Consider the following 13,425-nt stretch of genomic DNA (forward strand, 5'->3'; position numbering starts at 1 on the left):
GTCACAGTTTCTCCCCCCGCCCCCCCCCCCGGTTGCTAGGCTCCTTGGCGACGGCCGCGAGCCCCGCTCCAGACCCGCGCGGCGCGAGACGACCCCGTCTTTCTTTGACACACAATGGCCACACGAGTCCGTCAGTTTCTCGCCCCGGTTGCTAAGCTCCTTGACACACAATGGCCGCCGCGAGACGCCCCCGTATATTATTCCAACGGTCGGTGTTTCTGGAATATTCTCTTCTTCCTTTATCCGGGACCCATTTCTTCTTGTTACCTTACTGTATATACATGACAAAATAAGACGCGGGCGGCTAAGAAAACAAAATGACACAAGGGAATCGATACACCGTTCAGTGTCGCGTTTAGCTTCTTCTGCGTGATGATGAGCCGCACTTTGTTGAGGAACAGAATAACTGCAGGACAGAAGATGAAGACACAAGGAAACCACTAGCTGCAGCAACAATGCGATTTCCGGTAGAGGTTTTTCAAAATAAACCAACGATTCTGCAAAAAGGCACCAGGCACATAAAACCAATACTGCATAAAACACAAATATGTAAGCATTTAAGCACGAATATATAGAATCCATATTATGTTTTTGTATGATGACAGTAATGGTTATAATAATTGAAAAAGTTCCTCTCAGTGCCTATTGTACTGTATAGTATAATATTGTATTGTAACTCAGTTACTTTTCTACTCTGCATTGTACATTGTATATATATTGAACACTTTTGTCTACGTACTTGACTTCTATTTTATACTTACTAATTATACTTATTTTATACTTGTCTATTTTTATCTAGCACAATCGCTGGAGCAAAACAGAAAGAAGCATTTTATATAAAAGTATTCTGTACTTCTGTAGTGTGACAGTAAAGGGTCAACCTTCTGTACTGTCACAGTGAAAGGGTTAACCTTCTGTAGTGTGGCAGTGAAAGGGTCGTATTTGTCATAATAGAGCATTCTAGAACATAGAACCTTCTAGAACGTTTGTGGTGATGTTGTAATAGACCTTTCTGGAACATAGAACATTCTGGAACGTTTGTGGTGATGTCATAATAGACCTTTCTAGAACATTCTAGAATGTTTGTGGTGATGTCATAATAGACCTTTCTGGAACATAAAACATTCTAGAACGTTTGTGGTGATGTCATAATAGACTTTCTAGAACATAAAACATTCTAGAATGTTTGTGGTGATGTCATAATAGAACTTTCTAGAACATAAAACATTCTAGAATGTTTGTGGTGATGTCATAATATAACTTTCTAGAACATAAAACATTCTAGAACGTTTGTGGTGATGTCACAATAGACCTTTCTGGAACATAGAACATTCTGGAACGTTTGTGGTGATGTCATAATAGACTTTCTAGAACATAAAACATTCTAGAACGTTTGTGGTGATGTCATAATAGATGTCATTCTAGAACCACAGTATGACGTCATGATAGAAAGTTATGGAACCTTTGTGATGTCACCATATGATGTCATAATTATTTTGTATAGTGTTTGGACTTAATTCTTTAAACTTTTTTACTCGATGAAGCACATTCTCAGGGGGCTCATACAGAACCAAGCATGTCACTGTAATGTACATGTACAGTCAGGTACCCTATATGACAAATAAAACAAAACTTGAGGCGCCTTTGAGTCAGCTATCTCCTCTTGGCTATCACATCTGCTAAACGCGTCAGTGATAACAGCGGTGCTATTCTGAGGCCCGCCCCCCGCCTTTGTGCCTCAGAACAATGCGTCGCTCTTACCTGCACTCCAGAGATATTGAGCTCAGTTTCTTCCAACGACCTCCTCGCTCCAACGACACAGAGGACAGACTCCGGCTCCGCTTCTTCCCCCAGGCCATCAGAACAGTACACTGAACAGAGAGAATCATGGCTATATATAGAGACCCAAATGTTCTAGAACATAGGTGTCAAACTCATGGCCCGCGGGCCAAATGTGGCCCGCCACGTCATTTGATGTGGCCCCCCAAGAGCTCTGGTAAAAAAATAAAAAATAAAAACGTTTAATTTTTTTTTAGACATTAATCTTAACCCTTTCACTGCCACACAACAGAAGGTTAACCCTTTACTATCACACTACTGACGGGTAACTGTTGGTAGTGTGATAGTAAAGGGTTCACCTTCTGTTGTGTGGCAGTGAAAGGGTTAACCTGCTGTTGTGTGGCAGTGAAAGGGTTAACCTGCTGTTGTGTGGCAGTGAAAGGGTTAACCTGCTGTTGTGTGGCAGTGAAAGGGTTAATAAAGCTTTAACTTTGACAGCCTTAGTTATTATTACACATTCTTACACATACATGTATGTTGAACATCTGAGGTATTGATGAAGTAACAAAGGAAAAAAGCCAAAAGCACTTACTCCTCAGACATTCTTTGACAATTTTACAGCCCAAAATACAAAAAAGATCCAGGCGGAATAGGTAACAAAGGGTTGAAGAAATATTGTCTGAACTGTCAGATGCAAACTGGCTGTGTGACATAACCGAGCATCTCGCTCAATTGAATAAGAAGCTGTAGGGACGCAAACAAGTCCCACCCAAAACTTGACCAATATAGTTGTGAACTGAGACAACCCTTATTTTGTTATTTTTGAGTACAGTTACAGTTGTGTGTTCATGCAGACACATAATAGCAAATTCATTACGAATTGAAAATGGTGGACCCTGATGTAAACAAGTCGAAAGTCTTTCTCTGGTCTGCATCCCCTTAACAATTGTGTGTATTGAGCTGTACTGTACTGTACCCATTCTGCAATCTGTTAATTAAAGTTAATTAAACTATCTTCCATTAATTAGTTGGATGTATGGCCTCTGCAAGGTTGTGTGCAGCCATTTGTTTTTGTAACATCTGCTACATCTGTCCCACGTGTTCTTTGCAGCTCAGTTGTTAGTTCTGCCCCTCTTGACTGTGACAAAAAGGTTTTGAACAAACTTAATGTCATAGCTTGTATTTGATGATCTTCTTCTTTGTTATTTACTTGAATGGTTTGATCATTGATTAATGGAGTAATATGGGGTTCTGATAAACTAAAATTATTTGTTAAAATAACATAAGCTAACATATATTTTTACATCTATGCAAATGCATATGCAATATGTATAACTTGAATAAGTAATAAATACAGAAACAACATGTTTAACAATATGTAAATGAGTAGCTACATTTATTTTACATTACATTAACATTTATACGGTTTTTGGCCCTTTGAGGGCAACCATAATGCTGATGTGGCCCTCTGTGAAAATGAGTTTGACACCCCTGTAAGAAGGTTCGGTTATGACATCATACAGTGACATCACGAATGTTCCAGAACGTTCCATCATGATGTCATACTGTGGTTCTAGAATGTTCTATGGTCTAGAAAGGCTATTATGACATCACCACAAACGTTCTAGAAGGTTCTAGGTTCCAAAATGCCCTATTATGACAAATACGACGGTTCAATGACTTTATCTAAATCCAATAAATATTAAACATTCATGTAATACAATAACCGAAATATATATAGCTTTGGCTCGTACACAGATAAATCATAACATTCCCATAAATCATATCCTTCTATTTGAAATAATAATAATAATAATAACCAAAACACTCATATGGCCTTTACAACTGAACTCTCCACACACAAGCACACATGAGCACACACACACACGCACACATGCTGCAATCACTCACACACAAACGGTCACGTTAAAACAAAATGGAAAGGACACTTTAAAGGAACGAGAAAAATAAAGGTCACTTTAAGGAAAGAACCGATGTGGTTCTTGTATAGTATAGATATAGCAAGTATAGCATAGGGATATAGAGTAAAAACTGTATATTGTATATAGTAGTGTACATAGGACCCAGTGCCTTAAATCCGTAGCTAACAATCTCAGGAACCTAGCATGTCTATTTTATCATGCCCTTTTTATTGTCTATTTTATTACCTGTTTTTTAATGTCTATTTTATTATCAGTATTATTGCACAATCGAAGCGGGCGTGGCCACCCGCATCTCACTGTATATGCCCTGGTATGTATGTGACAAATAAACCTCTTGGATCTTGCATCTTGAGAAGAAGAAGCTTCACCTGTTATAGGTCCCATTCATGTGCTCTCTGTGTGTCTGAAAGGACCACCAGCAGCTGCTGCTGAGCCACGGGGGACCCAACAAAGGCAAGGCTCTGTCTAAACAATGACTATTGTGTTGTAACTTGGTGGGTCAGGTTCCTCATGCCCAGGGGTTAGGGCGCACTCCACCTGTGGAGCTCCTAAAATGGTGCATTTTATATAGCGCTTTGATCCAAAGCGCTTTACAATTGGTTCCTCACATTTTATCCATACACTCACACAGGAACTAAACACGTTTCGCAATTATGCCACAACAATGTGGAACGCCCTACCCACAGCCGTAAAATAATGTGAATCCCTACCCACCTTCAAAACCGCCCTCAAAGAGCACCTACGGGGGAGGCTGCAATTCTAAACTGGCCCCCGTAAATGTCCAAACCCCCCCCACCCACTCCTAATGTAGTTTCTTCCCCCTCGAATGTATATATTTTCTTTTAGGATCTCATGACAGTACTGTATATTTGTATATATTGTATGTCATAAATGTAACAGTACTATATATCTGTATGTCATAAATGTTATGATGAATTGAAAATGGGGGATCCTGATGTAAACAAGACGAAAGTCTTTCTCTGGTCTGCATCCTTAACAATTGTGTGTATTGAGCCGTACTGTATTGTACCCATTCTACAATCTGTTAATACAATTTTCAATCAATCAATTTCGCCACCCATATAAACCAGGGCTTTCCATAAACAATGGTACTATAGGGGCACAGCGCCACTATGACAACACTCCAGCACCACCATGTGGTTTAAAAACGAAAATAAAAAGATGACTATATACAGTTCTAAAAAGTGTGCAGTGCAGATAACAGGATGTAGATATTATACTACTATATCAAATAATATACATCATAACAAAATGGCTATGTACATCTTGTTTGAAAATGTAAACCCAGTAAACATAGCATGCAGTTAGGTCAAAGGTCACAGCGTAAAGCTGTAACAATCCTCTGTCCGCCACGAAAGATCCTAGAAGAGACGACCACATCCGTTTGGAGAGTGACGGTGATTCAACTTTATTATTTCACAGTGCAGCACACGGAGGAGAACCTACCACACTCTACGTTTGGTGTTTTTACTTTGGCATTTATGTATAAAAAGAAAAGTGAGGCTGCCAGCTGATGTTTGTACATCTTCTCTTCAAAGACAACTGTTCTTCGTCAAAGGATCGCACACACATGGGCACATGACATCAACACATAAGGCACAGTTACACACGCAGTATTAAGGTATCACAGTGGCGATTCTCCGAAAAGCGTCGATACCTTACCGTGTACATCTTTCAAATGTCCCCCATTGTCATTATCATGATTGAAAACATCAGCAATTAAACATTCACGATCTGTTAGTCTGTGTATCGTAGTTTGTGTGGCCTAAAAATAGGCTCTAGTGAGGGGGAAAGAGTTCCACAAATCCATAGTTATTATAATATACTAAAGTACAACCATCCTCTTATTATCTATGGCTGCGTTCACACTGCAAGCGTATAGCGCTCAATTCCCATTTATTGCTCAGATCTGATTTTCTTGGCTGTTTACATAATTTCTTTTACCTGCGGCCAATATCAGATTCCACAGTGTGAACAGGTCAAGCTTCCTGAACTGACCCGCAATGAGCAATTGAACAACAACGAAGATTCACGTAAAAATAAAACGGTGACAAACTTCCATCTAGACTGAGTGACGTACTGTAAAAGTCACATGAACGACTGTTCAGATTGAGGTGACATTGCAAAGATAATATGTATCTGATTTAGAAGAAGCACGTATGAAAGTGGCCCGATTACGGAATTGAAAAGCTCGGAGTCCATGTGATCGGTGTTGTTCACACTGTCGGATCTGAGTCCCAAATACGAGCAAAAATTGATCAGATTTGGGCCGCTTTTCTCTTGCAGTGTGAACGCAGCCTATACTATGCTTCCCAGCTCATCGGCATGAAACGGTTATTATCTTCACATCCGCAAACGTCTCGTCACCCTATACTGTACAAATTATGTTAATTAAGGCCTACAATACAAACACTACGACTATAACTGAATAAAATAATCATCTGGTGCACAGCACCACATTGGGATAGGCTAGTTATTTGACAGACGTACGTTGGATATGAATTTGAAATAATGTTATTATTCTTTGGGCATGTTTGTTGTCATTGTTGTTGTTGTTGTTGTTGTTGTTGTTGTTGTTGTTGTTGTTGTTGTTGTTGTTGTTGTTGGGAGGCACAGTCAAACTTGATACGTGATCTTCTGACCCAGGTCGGGCCTCTGCAGTGTGTGGTCGTAGGAACAGACCTGGAATCAGATTACCCCTCGCATATGAGCTGAAAAAAAACGACTCGCTTTTTACATTTTACAAAATACCTTCAAACATTTTTAAATATGTAATACTGTGCGCTCTCGATTGAACTTTCAAGACAATTTGACAACAGTCCCAAGAATAGCACAACACACAACGTTCGCAAAATATAAATCAGCCTTCCTCCTCCTCTCGCCAGACGGTTGGAACCCGGGTCCAGCCACTCCTCTCTGCCCAGTGTGTGGGCACTCCTCTGCCCAGTGTGTGGGCCACTGGCGCTTACATGAATCGGATGAAAAAACGTGGAGGCCTCCCTCGCTTCCCTGGAAGTCTGACCAGGTAGGGCTGTACCCAATGTCATTTTTTAACATTCAAAGCTTCTATTGAAGTATTCGAACGAAGCTTTTTTTTAACTGGCTCCTCAATTTGAAAAAAGTGATTAATCTGATTAAATGAGTATTTTTCTTTTATTAAATCAACTTTCTTTAATGAATATAACTCATCGGTTTCGTCAACATAAATAATCCAATAAGGGCACGGTTGGTATGAAAGTGATGGTGACGTCTTATAGTATAATATTATAATATTAGTGTCGCCTAATCTTTAACTGCAACTGTGAAGAAAACCCCCATTGGTTTAAACAGATTGAAAAAAAGAATTAAAAAAAAAATGTAAAATTCTAATGTTGATTTAGAATTCGAATGTCAACATTATGATCGAAGCTTCGAAGCATTCGGTACAGCCCTACGAGCGAGAAGGGAATAAAAAAAAACGCACGATGAAAACATAAAAGGCCTCGTCCCTCGCCCCCCCCCCGCTGGGTCTGGTTATTGGCAGGTGTTGTAGATCTGGATCTGTCTGTTGATGTCGTGGAGGATGCCCTTCATCTTGTCCTCCAGGCCGTCCAGCTGCTGGGCCTTGCCCTCCAGCCGCCTCTGGTTCTCCTCGTACTCCTTCTCCAGATCTGCGGGGTCACCGGGGGGGAGGGTGGGGAACAGGTCAGAAGACGGCTAGGTTTCCACAAGAAGCTATAACGGTATCAAGTATCAAGTACGTCGATAAAGGACGATGACGCTATAATTTGAGGTCTCTCTCTCTCTCCATCTATCTCTATAGGTCTCTCTCTCTCTCTCTCTCTCTCTCTCTTTTTCTCTCTCTTCCTCTCTCTGTCTCTCTCTCCCTCTCCCTCTCCCTGCCCCCCCTCTCTCTCCCTGTCACACACACACACACACACACACACACACACACACACACACACACACACACACACACACACACACACACACACACACACACACACACACACACACACACACACACACACACAGGGCATACATACCTTCATCTAGCACCTTGTTTACATACCTTCATTTCGCTAACTATTGTATATTGTTTACACTGCCTTTTTATTCTATTTATACTTCTCCACTGTACTATAATTCTGTGACCTGTATGTCTTCTACTACCTGTACCTCCCCTCCCTCCCCCCTCCCCCATGCTGCTATGATGCCTGCATTTCCCCAAGGGGATCAATAAAGGAATATCTTATCTTATCTTATCTTATCACACACACACACACGCACGCACGCACAGGGGCGGAGCTTCCTACAGGCGACATAGACGATTGCCTAGAGTGCCACCCAGAGGGAGGCGCCAAAAACTGCCCAGCAATTTTTTTTATTAATATCTTTTTGCTGAACATCAGTTTTTGCGCCCCCCCCCCCTCTATATCTGCAACCAATATTTTGACATAAAAAAATTTATAATCTAAATAAATAAATATATATGATAATTGTAATTTTTTTGGGGGGTGCAGTGGTAAAGCTTGCCTAGGGCGCCAAATGTGCTAGGTCTGCACGCGTGATGCGCACACACACACGCACACACACACACACACACACACACACACACACCTGCCAGCCTCTGCAGCTTGCTCTGGGCGTCCCTCAGCAGCGCCTTGGCCTCGTCTCGGAGGCTCTCCGCTCTCCTCTTGGCCTCCTGGACGGCCTTGGCCTTGGTGTCGACCCGCTGCTGCACCTCGTGGTACTTATCCGTCAGCTGGCCCTCCAGGATCTGACCAGGAGGAAGAATCATGTCATTTTAACATTTTGGTATAAAGGAAAACTGTTTTATATCTCAAATTGTTGGACCTGCGAGACCTTTGTATAGGTCTGCATTTTAAATGTAAGGAGTAAAAAGTAGGGATGTCCGATATTATCGGCCGATATCGGAATTAAAATGTGATATCGGAAAATATCGGTATCGGTTTTCAAAAAAAAATATATATTATTATTTTTATTTTTTTTTACATTTCTATAACCTTTATTTACCCAGGCAAAGAACAAATTCTGATTTTATTTATTGTAAAAAGTATGCATAATGTTGTGTTAATTCCACAACAAGAGATATGTAATGTTAATTACCTGAAATTATAAAAAAATTTGGGGGGGGGAAACCCCGCATATATCGGTATCGGTTGATATCGGTATCGGAAATTAAGAGTTGGACAATATCGGTATATCGGTATCGGTAAAAAAGCCAATATCGACCATCCCTAGTAAAAAGTATGTTTTTTTCCCCTCTGAAATGTAATTGAGTAAAAAAGTACAAGTATACAAACCTAATAATACTGGAGTAAAGTACAAATCCCCCCAAAACAGTACTTAAGTATTGTAACGAAGTACAATTACTCAAGTACTTGACCCCCCTGGGTGTATGACATGGCCTCAGGACACACACCTGCTTGGCCTCGCTGGCCTTGTCCCGGGCCATGGTGGCGGTCTCCTCAGCCCTGGCGGCGGCCATGCTGTTGTTGACACGCTGGGTCTTCAGGGCGTCGACCGCCCGGCCCAGCGTGCCCAGGCGCTCCATGGCCTCGCTCAGGTCCTTCTCACTGCTGGACGTCTCCGACGCGATCTGAGGACGGGTCACGTGGTCAGAGACAGACAGACAAGGCTGACCACTGGATATAAGATACGATAAGATAAGATGAGATGAGATAAGATAAGATGAGATGAGATGAGATAATATAATATGAGATAATATAATATGAGATAATATAATATAAGATAAGATAAGATGAGATGAGATAAGATAAGATGAGATGAGATGAGATAATATAATATGAGATAATATAATATGAGATAATATAATATAAGATAAGATGAGATAAGATAATATAAGATACAATAAGATAATATAAGAGGAGGTAATATAAGATAATATAAGATAAGATAAGATGAGATAAGATAAGATGAGATGAGATAAGATGAGATGAGATAATATAATATAAGATAAGATAATATAAGATGAGATAAGATAAGATACAATAAGATAATATAAGATAATATAAAAGGAGATAAGATAAGATGAGATAATATAATATGAGATAATATAATATAAGATAATACAAGATAAGATAAGATAAGATAAGATGTGATAAGATAAGATAATATAAGAGGCGATAAGATAATATAAGATAAGATAATATGAGATAAGATAAGATAATATAAGATAAAATAAGATAAGATGAGATGAGATAATATAATATGAGATAATATAATATAAGATAATATAAGATAAGATAATATAAGATAAGATGAGATAATATAAGATACGATAAGATAATATAAGATAAGATGAGATCATATAATATGAGATAAGATAAGATAAGATGAGATAAGATAAGATAATATAAGATAGGATAATATAAGATGAGATAAGATAAGATAATAAGATATTCCTTTATTGATCCCCTTGGGGAAATTCAGGCGACATAGCAGCATGGGGGAGGGGAGGTACAGGTATGGGCAGGGTAATAATAGAAAGACATAAATATAGGCAATACAATTATAGTAGAGTAGAAAGGTAAAAATAGACAGTGTAAACAATATAATTAACTCTGAATATAAGTATCTGAGCAAGTAGGCAGTGTGATCAAAGGTGCAGATGAGGGTCTGTATGAACTATCAGTTATATATTAAATAAATATAATAAATATGGTTACAATATTTGTTTTCAAGTCAAGTGTCCCTTTATTAATCCCCTTTGAGGAATTCAAGTAATAATGAATGACATATCGGGGGGAGGGGGGGGGGGGGGAAGTAATAATCCTTTTCTACTACTTTTTTACTTTTATAGTGTACTAATATTTTAATAAAATTGTATTGCCTGTATTTATGTCTGTCTATTATTACCCTGCTCATACCTGTACCTCCCCTCCCCCATGCCACTATGATGCCTGAATTTCCCCAAGGGGATCAATAAAGGAACATCTTATCTTATCTTTTGATTAGATTTTGATTTGAAATTTTTATTTCGAACATGTAAATAAATACAAACAATATAAAATCAAAACAAATCGTTGATCTCAAGAAATTAAATAAAATAAAAAAAAACATTTTTAAAGCAAAACATTTACATGTTCAATTTACATGTTCGAAAAGGAGTAGGAAGAAGTATACACTTATTTAATCCTACCCCTTTTCCACTACTCAAATGAGTGTACTATTTTAAAACCTTACAAAACAAATATATATATATATATATATGCAAAACAAAAAACTAAAATTAAAACATGTAAAACATGAAAGAAATCAAATACAAATTTAAACACCTGTGAATGTCAAATCCCTTCCTCATCCCTAATCTTAAATTCTCTGGTCCCCAGCATAGATATAGAACACTAGATAGCTTACCCGCGCTGCCGGCCAATGGAGAGCGACGTCCTCGTAGGGCGGCCATCTTGCCCCAGGCAGCTCAGCTACTGATAACATTAATGTCTATGGTGCATGTACTATTTAAATAACCATAGATTGCTCAATTCTTTACCGATTTTCAAACGGGTTGGTTTGCTATAAACATCAAAGATGTAGTTATGATACTGCATACTTATAAAAAAAAGAAATTTAAAGATGTTTTTTTTTACAAACCGCTTGAATCATAGCCACGTTAATAATGCTTGTAATAAACCAAACCGTTTGTAAATCCGTCAATATTTCAGCGAGTTATGAGTATTTTTGTCTGTGCAGATCACTCACCCTCACTCAAGGCTGACTGGGGCAAGATGGCGGCGGTTCAGCAACGCTGGTGATTCCGCCTTAAGCTATCTAGTGTTCTATATAGATATCTGGTCCCCAGGAGTGAGTACCTGTACGAGCCACGCCTCCGTCTGCCCGATGTCCGCTCGGGCTCTGGCTATAGCCTTCTCAGCGGTGGTCTGGGCCACCTTGGCGTCGCCCAGGGCCTTCGTCACGGTCTCCGCAGTGTTCTTCACCCCCTCAGCACTGTGCCTATACAGACCACATACGAGATAATGTCACAGATCTGAGATTCAAGATTCAAGAGGTTTATTTGTCACATACATACCAGCAGGGCATACAGTGAAATGCGGGCGTGGTCATGCCCGCATCGATTGTGCAATAATACTAATAATAAAATAGAAAAAAACAGGTAATAAGAAGACATAAGATGTGCATGATGTAAATAGACATGCTAAATTCCTGAGAAGGCACGGGGTCCTATGTACACTACTATACAATAGGGATGTTCGATATTGGCTTTTTTTTTTTTTACCGATATCCGATATACCGATATTGTCCAACTCTTAATTTCCGATACCGATATCAACCGATACCGATATATGCGGGGTTTCCCCCGCAAAAACACAACATTATGCATACTTTTCACAATAAATAAAATAAGAATTTGTTCTTACTTGCTTGCCTGGTTAAATAAAGGTTAAATAAATGTAAAAAAAAATAAATAAAACATTTGTTTTGAAAACCGATATCGATCATTTTCGATATTACATTTTAATGCTAATATCGGCCGATAATATCGGACATCCCTAATATACAATATACAATTTTAACTCTGTCATTATGCTATACTTACTATATCTAAACTATACTATACAAGAACCACATCTGTTCAGACAGACAGACAGACAGACAGACAGACACACAGAGAGACACACAGAGAGACACACAGAGAGACACACAGACAGACACACAGACAGACCGACAGAGAGACAGACGGACAGACAGACACACAGACCGACAGAGAGACAGACGGACAGACAGACAGACAGACAGACAGACAGACACACAGAGAGACACACAGACAGACAGACAGACAGACAGAGACAGACAGACAGACAGAGACAGACACACAGACAGACAGACAGACAGACAGACAGACAGACAGACAGACACACATACAGACACACAGAGAGACACACAGACAGACAGACAGACAGACAGACAGACAGACAGACAGACAGACAGACAGACAGACACACAGACAGACAGACACAGACACACACAGACAGACACAGACACACACAGACAGACAGACACACAGACACACAGAGACACACACCTGGCCCTCTTGGCGTCCAGCAGCAGCTGCTCGGCCTTGCGCACGTCGTCCTGCGTCTGCTCCAAGATGGCGTCCACGTTGGAGAGGCTGCGCACGCGGTCCTTGATCTCCTCGGCCAGGTGGCGGATCTGCTGCGGCGAGGCGGGGATGGAGAGCTCCAGCACGTGGTTGGCTACCACCTCTATACTGTCTGGGTCCGCCCCCTCCTCTGTGGGGAGAGAGAGAGAGAGAGAGAGAGAGAGAGAGAGAGAGAGAGAGAGAGAGAGAGAGAGAGAGAGAGAGAGAGAGAGAGAGAGAGAGAGAGAGAGAGAGAGAGAGTTAGTTTTGGTGGACTCGGTGCGGTTCTGGTGGTGAAGTTGCAACATTGTTGCATTCATCATTTGGTTCGTCTGCATTCACACAGCAATTTGTCAGGCGCACCAAACTATCTGAACAATGTCACGTGGTCGAAAAGGACGCTTGTCTATTGGACACAATGGAGAGTGGAAATCCCTCCCCTTCAGGAAGTGAAATGCGCGTCAACACAAACTGCGTGAAGCGTGATAGTAGCAGTAGCAGAGGCGTGGCATTGATCCATTGTTCGATTATAATTCCCATTACCGCCATCCTCTCGCT

At 40.2% G+C, this 13,425-nt stretch overlaps 1 protein-coding gene across 1 annotated transcript in view; it reads right to left on the reverse strand.

Moving 5' to 3' along the window:
- Positions 1-5,691: 5,691 nt before the first annotated feature.
- lamb2 (laminin, beta 2 (laminin S)) overlaps positions 5,692-13,425 on the reverse strand; it is a gene marked incomplete at its 5' end in the record, with an annotated part of 71,159 nt that continues 63,425 nt past the window's right edge. Inside the window, 5 exon segments of the mRNA XM_084313312.1 lie at positions 5,692-7,393; positions 8,343-8,502; positions 9,169-9,345; positions 11,579-11,720; positions 12,811-13,018. Coding sequence (XP_084169438.1) covers positions 7,257-7,393; positions 8,343-8,502; positions 9,169-9,345; positions 11,579-11,720; positions 12,811-13,018 — 824 coding nt within the window. The 3' untranslated portion in view covers positions 5,692-7,256.

This window comes from Notolepis coatsorum (assembly GCF_963971535.1).
Source record: "Notolepis coatsorum genome assembly, chromosome: 4".
In the NCBI taxonomy this organism is placed as follows: Eukaryota; Metazoa; Chordata; class Actinopteri; order Aulopiformes; family Paralepididae; genus Notolepis; species Notolepis coatsorum.